Here is a 12079-nt window from a genome sequence, read left to right on the forward strand (position 1 = left end):
GAACTCCCACCGTATATTTGATGGTCTCTTTGTTCATGTTAAAAATGAAGTAAAATTATTTATAAACTATCAGTATCTAATTTGTCCTGGTGAACGTTTATTAGTTAGCCCATACTTCTTGGACTATCAAAGATGAATTTTATGACTTTACTCATGGACCACAGAAATTTTAATACTTTTTTTTTAATTTAAAACTTTTTGTTTTTAATTTAAAAACTTTTTTCTAATTTTGAAAAATGTTTTTGTTTTTTTTTAAACGTTTTCAAAAACAGACTCACCTGCATTGGAACCCCAGCTGATGACGGTGGGTAATGTGCCGGAGGATGGAGCTTTGTATAGACTGGATATACTGGTGCTTCATTCACCAATCTGTTATATAGTTCCAGGGCTTCTAAGACTTTTACATTCAATTCAGATAATTCTGAATGCTTCCTGATATAAAAGAAAAGCACTTTAATATTCTTCAATGCTTTTAAGCATGTATTTAGGAACATAAATTACTTTTTAAATTTAGCACATTTTCCATTCATATTTTAAAAGGTTCTTTATACACAATGAAAGAATATTCACTATGGGAAAATGAGAGGAGGAATTCTTTAATTCTCGTAATAACTAGGCTGATAGAACTTCATAATATTAGGGAAAGTCCCTTCCACATCTCATAAAAATGCAATCAATTCATAATTTTGGTACTAGGACAATTCTGTTCCACATGTTATAGGTTTCCGTTGAAAACTCAATTACAAAAGCAAAATAATTTCTCAATTTTGGAAGAGCCCAAGCCTTAATTAAAATCTAGTGGAAGAAAGTACTCAGGCAAGATCCAAAGCCTGTTTTGAAACACAACAGGACTGAAATAAGAACACAAACAAAATCACACATTTTCATTTGCTTATATACATTAAAGAAGCAAATGAAAACAATCTAGTAATTATCCTTGAAAATGCAAATAAAATCAGTGTGTATATAATAAACTAATCCCTACTGTCTTATTTGTTGGTTTCTTTTGAGAAGGTGAGTGAAATCAGGTGTTTTGTAAATAACAAATCCAAATAAGAGCATTTTCAAATTTGCCCAAGGAACTCCAGAGCAAACCCTTCTAACTTGGTACAAGTTTGTGTGTTCCCCTGGAGAGTAATAAAGAACTCCCATGACAACTGACAAGTTCATATAGGAGTTAAATGGCCACCTCATGTTGCACCCACAGCCTGTTTATTAAATGTAGCTCTTTTTATACACATATGGAGAGGCTTAAAAGACAAGCAGCAGAGGTAGACGACCAGACACAGGACCAATAAATAAACGACCTGGACTGAGTCCTATCAAGACTCGTTACCTCTCCTCTATTACAATGTTATGTCTGAAACAATAAGCTGCTATTTCCTCTCTTGTACATACGACTATATAAAGCAGGTCAAACTCTGTTTTCAGAGTATCATTTGTAAACCACACAGAAAGCTTCAGAAATTAGTGTCCATGCTAACCAATGTGTGACTAAGAATTAACCATAGGTATTTGGTCCACATAACCCAGTATACTGTTGAAACACCATGGGAACACAGAAATCACCTTCAAGGATTCAAGACATAACCCCAAAACAATTAAAAATTTTACTGAATTGTACCCAAACACTATACTAGCACAAAGAAAATGGAGAAGGGGTAGCACTCTCCTTCGAAGAGATTGCAATCTAATAGGGAGACAAATCTAAGCACATGGAAAACAGCAAAAGATATGAAGTGGCATAAAACTGAATCCAAAATTATGTGAAATAGGTAAGAACAGAAGAGTTTAGAAAAGGAGACTAATTTGGGTGGTGGTAGACTGAAAAGACTTTATGGACAAGCTGGGACTTAAACTAGCACCTGAGGAAGGATAGATAGGCCCAAGCAAAAAAACACGACTAGGTCAGGTCAGTAGGACAGTGTGAATTAAGAGAGGCAAAAGGAGTGAGAAGAATGAAAAGGCAAATCTGATCAAGGTGACAGAAAATGATTTTTGGAGAGCAGTAGCAAGAAGATTAGAATAATCTGGAACAGGGGCACCTGGATGGCTCAGTCGGTTAAGTGTCTGACTCTGGATTTTGGCTCAGGTCATGATCTCAGGATGGTGAGATCCAGCCTTGCAACAGGCTCACGCTGGCATGGAGCCTGCTTAAGATTCTCTCTCTCCCTCTCCCTTGGCCCCTCCCCAACTCACCCTCTCTCTTAAAAAAAGAAAAAAAGGAATAACCTGGAACATTGTTAAGTTCAGACCATAGATCTCTGTTCAATAAATCTATCTAAACTTTTTTTGGTCAATTTACATGTTTGTCCAATATAATTTCTTGGTGTGATAAATGCTACAAATGGTCATTCCAAACAATGACAAATAGAAAATAAATTTAAAATTTCCTTTTCTAATAATAATGTTGCCCATATGAGGAAAAACAAATTGATGATGATCCATTCAAGGGAAAAATGGTATTTCATTAATTTCTGAATGCTTGACAAGGATAGAGTCAATAAAAATTTGTTGAAGAACAGCAAGCATTTTCCAGAACAAGGGCTACATCTGCAGTCAGTGGCCATGGAACAGAAAATGCCAGCTGGCCTATTCAGAAACTGAAATTGAAGAGAGAACTGGCTAACAGGTGAGCTGTGACTCAAAAAATTAACTCCTATGAGAAATGTTCATTCTGGTTTTTAGCTGTGCTAAACCTTTTCCTCTGAAGATACTCTTTTTATCAACAAAAATAAGATTATACTGCCATAGCCTCTACTTTTTTATTACACAATATGGTATCTTTCCATGTCAATAGATATTTATCAATGACCATGCTTTTTATTGTAGAATGTATGGATGTGTAATTTTATTTTAAAAATCAATCTCTCACTGAGAGACATTTTAGTTACTTCTACCCAAGTTGTTATAAATCCAATTTTGTTGTTATAAATCATACTGTGAAGAATACTCTAAGAGGTAGATCTTTGCGCATATCCTTATATATCTAGTCTGGGCCTGAAATTGATGGGCTGAAGGATATGGGCTACTTTTAAGATCCAGAAAGGTTTATAATTGTCCTCCTAGCCACACCTAAGATAATTATGATGTTTCTTTCTAATTGTTTCCAGTTTGATTAGTCACTGACCATTAACACCCTTGCAGTGAAACCAAAGCGGTAGATGCATATGTAGATATTTAATGCTTTCTCCAAAATAAGAATAAAATATAAGAAATTTATTTAAAAAAAATCACATGGAAGAAGATTATAATCTTTTTTTTTTTTTTTAATTTTTTTTTTTTTTTTTTTATTTATGATAGTCACAGAGAGAGAGAGAGAGAGAGGCAGAGGGAGAAGCAGGCTCCATGCACCAGGAGCCCGACGTGGGATTCGATCCGGGGTCTCCAGGATCGCGCCCTGGGCCAAAGGCAGGCGCCAAACCACTGCGCCACCCAGGGATCCCGAAGATTACAATCTTTAGTGACTAGAAAAATATCTTGCTGCTACCCTTCTCTGGTAAAGGCAGATAAGAAGCAAAGCAGTTCCTATGCTTCTCGTGCGGTTTTATAGTTCAATAAATGGAATCTAGAAAGGGATGATGTTGGAACACTAAAGCCTTATCCTCATCTTCCCTTCACTTCTCCCTCTGACTACAAACACAAAGCTCTGAAGAACCAGAAGAGGCAAAAACAAATGAAAAGCTCACAATGTTGAGTCTATCCTTTAGTGCTGCTATTTCTAAGGAAGAGTAAGACTATGTTAGATAAGGAGATTAAAAGGACAAGAGAAATACAGAAACACAAGGAAGAAAAACGAGGAGAGGTATGTGTATTCGATTTAGCCTCACAAATATAAGGGAAATTTCATTTGAAAGTTTTACAAGTACTACTTCTCATCACATAACAAGACCCCAGTTCTCATTCTGTGTTCTGTTCAGTTGTATTCCTATTCCTCATTACCCCTCAATTCTAGCCCAAGAGAGCAAATGAAGACTGGCCCCATAAGAGCAAGAGTACATGATTCTATGTATATTATACTGCTTTGGGAAAAAACAAAAACAAAAAAAAAAAAAAACTGCTACCAAAATAAAAAGTACCAGCTTGCTACTCGTTTGTAAGACTTTTGGAAATTGAGAGACAATTTCAACAGATTGAACAGTTCCACAAAACTCCTTAGATTAGTTTTGCCAAAAAAACAAGTAATGATAAGAAAACGATACTTGTTGGGGGGCTTGAGTGGCTCAGTTGGTTAAGCGTCTGACTCTTGGTTTGGGCTCAGATCATGATCCTGAAGCCACAAGATCAAGCCCCACATCAGGCTCTGTGCTCGGAGCCTGTCCCTCTAGCTCATGTGCTCTCCCTCTGTCTCTCTCAAATAAAAGAAAGAAAACTATACTTGTTATTCTCTGCACAAAGAATCTCACCTATCAATCTCTTCAAGCTTTTCATCTATCATTGGACCCATTTGTTGGCAGATATCTGTAAATATAAAAATACTTTTGAATCTTGAAACTTAAACCAGTTTAAATCAATTTCAACAATTTTTAAGAACACCAATATACAACACCATGCATAATACAAAGAAAACGATGTTTATGCTAGAGAAAGGACTATAAAAGACCTAATTTTAATGCTATTCAGCAGGAATATTATCATCTGTGACCAAAGGCAAAATCAAAAGAGAAATTCCACCATGTTCTCTGAAGTACTAAGTTTATAACTCTGAAATATGGAGTTATCTCAAAAATCTAGAAAACTATTATCTAAGTAAATGGACTTGAGTCACAGTGTATAAAATATATCATTATGTAGATTATATATGAACTTTTTTGTATATTTTTTTATTGGAGTTCGATTTGCCAACATCTAGTATCACACCCAGTGGCCATCCCCCGTTAGGCGCCCCCCTCGGTGCCCATCACCCAGTCACCCCGTCCCCCCCGTCCACCTCCCCTTCCATTACCCCTTGTTCGTTTCCCAGAGTTAGGTGTCTCTCATATCAACATTTTTCAAGTATTTAAGTCACTTTAAAATTAAACATTTTGTGTATTTCCAAATGTAAGCACTGATAAAATACATAGTGTAGTATCCTATATTCATAACCAGAGTTTCTTCGATAAAAAGATTTAGGAATATTTACCCATTTATCAAAGATTTTTCTTCCAAAGGATTTTTAAAAAGGCATAAAAACATTTTTGTAATCGTTTCCAATTTCCTGGGGATTAAAAAGACCTATCAGCATGCATCAAAGGGCATTTCAAAGTTAACACAGACCATGTATAATTTTGCCCTTTAAAATCAGATACAACGGACTCAGAAGGAAGAATTTCTAACTTTGACTCAATTAATTTAATACGCTCTTACTCTTGATCCTGCCCCTTTTGGACTGCAAATCTCTTCAGCCAGTATCACCAGTGCGCTTACAGAAAAATACAGACTTCCTTCTTAACCACGACAGGCAGGTTGATAGCAACACCTTCCAAGGTAGACATTTACTACTTTATTATACTCGTCTACTTCCCAGCAGAGATCTCCAATTTCTAGAAGTGAAACGCAAGGAAGAAGACATCCGGGACACCACCGGTAGCTAAATACTCAATGGCATTAAATACCTTCTAAATCCAAGAGATCTTGGGAGTCTGGTTTCGCATCTGTTGGATCTATACTCTGGAGTACCTGCAGGGCTCTATCCATCTTATCCTAAAAAAATAAACGAAAAAAAAAAAAAATAAAAATAAACGGACACTTAGAAACTCAAGAGCTTTCATTTCAATGAACATAAAAATTACTCTTTGCAAGAAGCACTCTCAAGGATAATGGATCTTAAAAGTGTTGACAGTTTAATTATTAAACAAGAGAAAGACTCTACCTACCTCATCTATATACACAGGCTCAGGCTCTGATTTCTTAATTTCCTCCTCCTCCTCCTCAGTTACATCTAACTTGTCCACAGCTGCTATGGAAACAAAGTAAGCTTTAAGTTCCTCAGCATTTACTTTGGTATTTTAATCACTGATATGTAAGTAGCCTGTGATTATCCATAAGAAGACAAAGGAAACTCTTTAGTCATCACATTCCATAATCAACATGTTATTACTAGGTTCGTTCACTCACACCACAAACATTTATTAGCCCTTACTGTGTGCCAGGCATCGTTCTAGGCATTGGAAATACGTCAGTCAACAGAGCAGACCGCAGTCTCTGCCCTGATGGAACTTACCATCTGTGGAACAAGCAAGCAGTATTATGGGAACTGCTATTAAAGGCATTTTCTGAAAAACTTAGTGTTACCAGTAGGATGGATACACAAGAGTAGCATGTAATCCAACCAGCCACTTTCAGAGTTAATCTATGAGCTCCTTCTACACTGGCCCTACTATAAAAATGCATTTCCCATATAAACCAAAAAACAATCAATATCATCTTCACAATGACAAAAAAATTACTCAATCTCAACCTAATTTTGATAATAGACTTAAAGCAACAGAAAACAAACAAGCTTCTCTTTCATAAAGAGAAGGTTGAAAGACAATTCATAAATATACATATCCAGAGAGCTATTTAAATCTTCACTGGAGTGTTGCTATAATGTACTATACTTTAATCAAGTAAATTTTGATAAAAATAAAATTACAATAAAAATCTACCTTGCTTCTAATCCAAAAATCTGTTTGCCTTGTAGGCCATGTTAGAGCCTTCAATGAAGACACTGTATCACATCTAAAGAGTAATGTTTCCAATAAAATGTACACCCCTCAGGAAGAAAAATCTCTATAACCAAAGGATTTTTACGTCCCAACAGTTAGCCACTTAATTTAAATACCTGGATACCTGGCTTTCAAATAGGTCCTAAGGAGCAAAGCTCAACATAACATGAGGATATACTGAGAAGCCAGAATATTGTCTACTTTTTTTTCTTTTATTGTCTACTTTTTAAAACCACAGCTCAATCTCTCCAGCCTGTGCCAAGGGGAAATTTCTACAAAGGATCCCCTGAGCATGGTCTTACAGAGTTATTAAAAACAGCATCTCCAATTTTCACAACTACTTAGAGAGTCAGGCTAAAAGAATAAAAAATGTAACTACTGGCAAAGTACTCTGTCTTTAAATAAGTCTTTACATCTCTCGAGTTTACTTTAACTGAATGCCATCACCCCACTCATACAAAGACGGCATTACACACAATGCACAGAGCTTTCATAATTTAAGTTTATTCTCTAAAACTGATAATACAGACTAGCACCTGCATGTGAGTCAGTATGAATACATCTAGGAGCAGACTGGCTGACTTTAGAATCATGGCTCTATCACCTGCTAGCCACATAAACCCTCAGCCTCAGTTTCCTTATCTGTAAAATGGGATAACAAAAGTACCTATCTCACAGAGTTGTGAGGATCAAATGAAATAGTGCAAGCCAAGGATGTTGTACAATACCTGATAAAAGAGTACTCAAACACCACTGAGCTACATTATTTCTGATCTTGAGCATCGTAATACTATTAGCTGTTCTTTACACTCAGCAACCCCCACCTTTCTGCCTACATAACAAATGGAAGCTTCCTCTGCATGGTTGACAGCAGATGTGAAGTAGGAAACCACTGTCTCAATTAGACTGCTTTATTATTGCTTCAAGTTCCCCAGGATCAGATCAAGGTGAGGAAAAATCTAAAATTTGGGAGTACTCCTAACCCTTGTAATCACACTTGGCACTTGTCAACCAGCCCCCACCTGCCACCTACTCCCTTCGATACTGTGGTTCAGTGATGAATAAAACCAATATTCTTTATACTGAACAGATACAAATTAAATCATAATTAAATATCTGCCTGGTCATTACAGATTGTTTTATGCCTTATGTGCAATTATGTACATTAATTCTCAAAGAGTTTAAAATAAAATGATAAAAAAATTATTGAAATTGACCTGGAATAAGTTAACCCCTTAATTTGGTAAGAAGTTAAACTATACTGTCTACAAATAATTTAAAACAGAGTTAAATGCCAATCTACTTTATATTCAAAACTGAACCAGGGCACCTGACCGGCTCAGTCGGTAGAACACGTGACTCGTGATCTCAGGGTCACGAGTCTGAGACCCACGTTGGGCGTAGAAATTACTTTAAAAACAACATCAAGGGCAGCCCTGGTGGTGCAGCGGTTTAGCGCCTCCTGCAGCCCAGGGCGTGATCCTGGAGACCCGGGATCGAGTCCCACGTCGGGCTCCCTGCGTGGAGCCTGCTTCTCCCTCTGCCTGTGTCTCTGCCTCTCTCTCTCTCTCTGTGTGTCTATGAATGAATAAATAAAATCTTAAAAAAAAATAAAAAATAAAAACAACATCAAAAACAAAACTGAATAAAATTCAAGTGTAAAAAACATTTTTTAAAAAAGATTTTATTTATTTATGAGAGACACAGAGAGAGAGGCAGAGACACAGGCAGAGGGAGAAGCCCTGCTCCTGACCCTGCTCTCCCTCCGGGCGGGAGCCCAATGTGGGACTCAATCCCAGGACCCCGGGGTTATGCCCTGAGCCGAAGGCAGATATTCAACCGCTGAGCCCCCAGGCATCCCTGTAAAAAACTTTAATAGATTTATTCTTCTCTAAAATTTAACTTACCTGCCTCAGGCTCTATGTTTAAATTAGTTGTTACAAAATTAGATGGGAAGAGTCCTATTCCTCTGTGATTTTCTCCTTTCCACCAATTGGCATCACTGAAAATACAGTACAAAAATGTCATTTGTTCCTCTACATTTTAGTACATTAACGGGAAGAGGAATTAAAATAAAAATTAAATTTAGCCTAAATTTATCTGAAAATAATAGTTCATATCCAACTGTACTTAAAAGCAGTTCTTAAACTGAATGAAAGATACAGAAAAGCATAAATAAAGTCAACATTCACATTCCCATATTTAAATGTAGAACCAATTAACAAGCAGTCATATCTGGGCTTTTAACATTTTACTTATCTATTTGACAGAGAGAGAGAAAGAGAGGGAGAGAGAGCACAAGCAGGGGGAGCGGCAGGCAGAGGGAGAGAGAGAAGCAGACTCCCTGCTGAGCAGAGAGCACAACATGGGGCTCAATCCCAGGACCTTGGGATCAAGACCCAAGCTGAAGGTAAACGCTTAACTGACTGAGCCACTCAGGCGCCCCTTGATGCTGGGCTTAAAAAAGAAAATTATAGGCAACAATGAAGTCCCCTTTACCAAAACCCAAGTTTGAATCCTACATCCAACCTACCAAACCACCACATACAGTTGGTACATACCCTTCCTGCAAGTATAGTTTTTGTTTACATAAACCTATAGCAAAGTCTACAGATACAGTAATCATTATAGACTTTTACATTTTATATGTTAATACTTTCATATCTTGTTTATCCCTTTTAAAGGTTCCCATTATCCAAATACAGCATATTTGATTTATCCATCCCCAGATGGATGAACACTTAAATATTTCCAGTCTTTTACCTTACATAGATGGGGTAATGGTCATTCTCAATTCTAGGGTAGACAAGCAACAATTTTTTTTAAGTCATTTTTTTTTAAATTTTTATTTATTTATGATAGTCAGAGAGAGAGAGAGAGAGAGAGAGAGAGAGAGGCAGAGACACAGGCAGAGGGAGAAGCAGGCTCCACGCACCGGGAGCCCGACGTGGGATTCGATCCCGGGTCTCCAGGATCGCGCCCTGGGCCAAAGGCAGGCGCTAAACCGCTGCGCCACCCAGGGATCCCAAGCAACAATTCTTTAGGCTTATTCACAGACATGGACTTGCTGGGCCTCAGGACACAAACATTTTCCATTTTACCAACTATTGCCAAGTAGTCTCTTAAGAGGTCGTGATGACGCACCATCCTCCTGTCCTCAGCAGCATGTGAAAAGGTCATTTTCCCTCACACGTGTTAACTGTCCACGCAGCACTTGATGTCAGACAGGAGAGAAATCCTCTCTCAGGGCTCTGTTCATCTGCGCTTCCTGAGCATCCACAGGTTTTGCTGGCCATTCAGACGGCCTCTTCTGTTAACTGCTTGTTCATGTTTTCTGTTCATTTTTCTTTTTCCATTGGGCTATTTATCTCTTTTCATGGATCTGTAGGAGTTCTTTATATATCCTGGACAGCAACTGTTTGTCTGAATTATGCAAATACCTTCTCTCAAACTGTCACTTGTCTTTTAACATATGTTTACAGTTTCTTTTACTGCATAGTGTTTTTTGTTCCATGTAATCAAATTTAGCAATCTTTTATGGTTTATAGTTTCCTTAAAAGAAATCTTTCTCTATCCTTGAACTCCCAAATCTGTTTTCCAATACATTTAATAGTTTTAGGTTTTCTTTCTTATCTTTCCCCCATGTTAAGGTCTTTTTTTTTTTTTTTAAGATTTATTTATTTGGAGGAGAGAGAGAAAGCATGTGTGTGTGAGCAGAGGGAGGGGCAAAGGGAGAGGTAGAATCTCAAGCGGACTCCGAGCTGAGTGTGGAGCTCGACATGGGGCTTGATCTCATGATCCTGAGATCACTAGCTAAGCAGAAACCAAGAGGTGGAGGCTTAAGCAACTGAGCCACCCAGGTGTCCCACCCCATGTTTAAGTCTTTAATTCATCTCGAATGAAACCATATGTATGTGAACCTGAATCAATATTTTATTAGTACTATATAAAGAACCAGTTATTTCAGCAAAAATTTATTGAATAATACATCATTTTTTCTACTGATTTACGATATCCTATCTTTCAAGCAGCAGGCTGCTATCTGTTCACGAGCAGATGGATCTAGATTCCATTCTGTTGAACAGTCCATATATTTATTTACTACAGCTTGTTAATATGCCTTGATACTTGGCAGGGAAAAGTACCCTCTCTTGCATACCTGCATATTTTCATATTAATGTTAAAATTAAAATGCTTTCGGGATCCCTGGGTGGCGCAGCAGTTTAGTGCCTGCCTTTGGCCCAGGGCGCGATCCTGGAGATCCGGGATCGAATCCCACGTCAGGTTCCTGGTGCATGGAGCCTGCTTCTCCCTCTGCTGGTGTCTTTGCCTCTCTCTCTCTCTCTCTCTCTCTCTCACTGTGTGCCTATCATAAATAAACAAATTTAAAAAAAAATCTAAAAAAAAAATTAAAATGCTTTCAAGTTCTCTGAAAAAAAGTCCTGTTGGGATTTTAATTAGAAGTGCACTGAATTTATGCATTAATATGGGGAAAATGAAATCTTTACAACATTAAAGTTTTCTTTACCATGAATGTGGTATCTCTGTGTATAATTATATAAAAAACATATCGTAGGGGAGCCTGGGTGGCACAGCTGGTTGAGCATCTGACTCTTGGTTTCAGCTCAAGGTCCTGGTCATGATCTCAGGGTCTTGGGATGGAGCCCTGCATCAGGCTCCATGCTCAGCAGAGTCCACTTGGCCTTCTCTCTCCCTCTCTGTCTACCCCTCCTGCTCGTGCTCTCTCAAATCAATCTTAACAAGATAAAATAAACATATTATATATACTTATATTTCTTTATGTCTTTCAAAGAATTTTATGACTTTCTCCATTAAGTACTTACATATATTTATTAGGTTATTTAACTCTAGATCATAAATCATTTATGATCTTTATTGAGTATGGCAATCTTTTACCTACTGATTTTTAGTTTTTAGACAGTATCTAAAAACCCTGATGAAGTCTTACCAATTTTAGTAGTTTGTCCATTGATTCTGTTGGCCTTTCTATATGGACAACCATAGAATCTAGAAAATAATTTGGTCTAGGGATCCCTGGGTGGCGCAGCGGTTTGGCGCCTGCCTTTGGCCCAGGGCGCGATCCTGGAGACCCGGGATCAAATCCCACATTAGGCTCCCGGTGCCTGGAGCCTGCTTCTCCCTCTGCCTGTGTCTCAGCCTCTCTCTCTCTCTCTGTGACTATCATAAATAAATAAAAATTAAAAAAAAAAAAAAAGAAAATAATTTGGTCTATTCCTTTCCAAAAATTTGACTTATTGAGCATACATTCCTAAAAAATGAAACTGCAGGATGAATGAACTTCTGGGACTCTGAAATGTGATTTCATTTAAAAAGTACCACAAAGATGTGAGCTACATCTCACTCAAATT

The 12079-nt window shown here is 37.5% G+C and overlaps 1 protein-coding gene across 5 annotated transcripts in view; it reads right to left on the reverse strand.

Annotated features, from left to right (window-relative positions):
• STAM2 (signal transducing adaptor molecule 2) overlaps positions 1 to 12079 on the reverse strand; it is a 45403-nt gene that overhangs the window by 6649 nt on the left and 26675 nt on the right. For 4 of the 5 annotated variants that reach the window (XM_077861740.1, XM_077861735.1, XM_077861738.1 and 1 more), the window contains 5 exons: positions 8597 to 8691; positions 5856 to 5938; positions 5595 to 5682; positions 4407 to 4461; positions 279 to 432 (listed from right to left, as the gene is read on the reverse strand). In XM_077861740.1, the coding sequence (XP_077717866.1) occupies positions 279 to 432; positions 4407 to 4461; positions 5595 to 5682; positions 5856 to 5938; positions 8597 to 8691 (475 nt within the window). The remainder of the gene's footprint in view (positions 1 to 278; positions 433 to 4406; positions 4462 to 5594; positions 5683 to 5855; positions 5939 to 8596; positions 8692 to 12079) is intronic. The other variant, XM_077861737.1, reaches the window with a different exon arrangement.

The sequence above is a fragment of the Canis aureus genome, chromosome 20, assembly GCF_053574225.1.
Source record: "Canis aureus isolate CA01 chromosome 20, VMU_Caureus_v.1.0, whole genome shotgun sequence".
NCBI classification, from domain to species: Eukaryota; Metazoa; Chordata; class Mammalia; order Carnivora; family Canidae; genus Canis; species Canis aureus.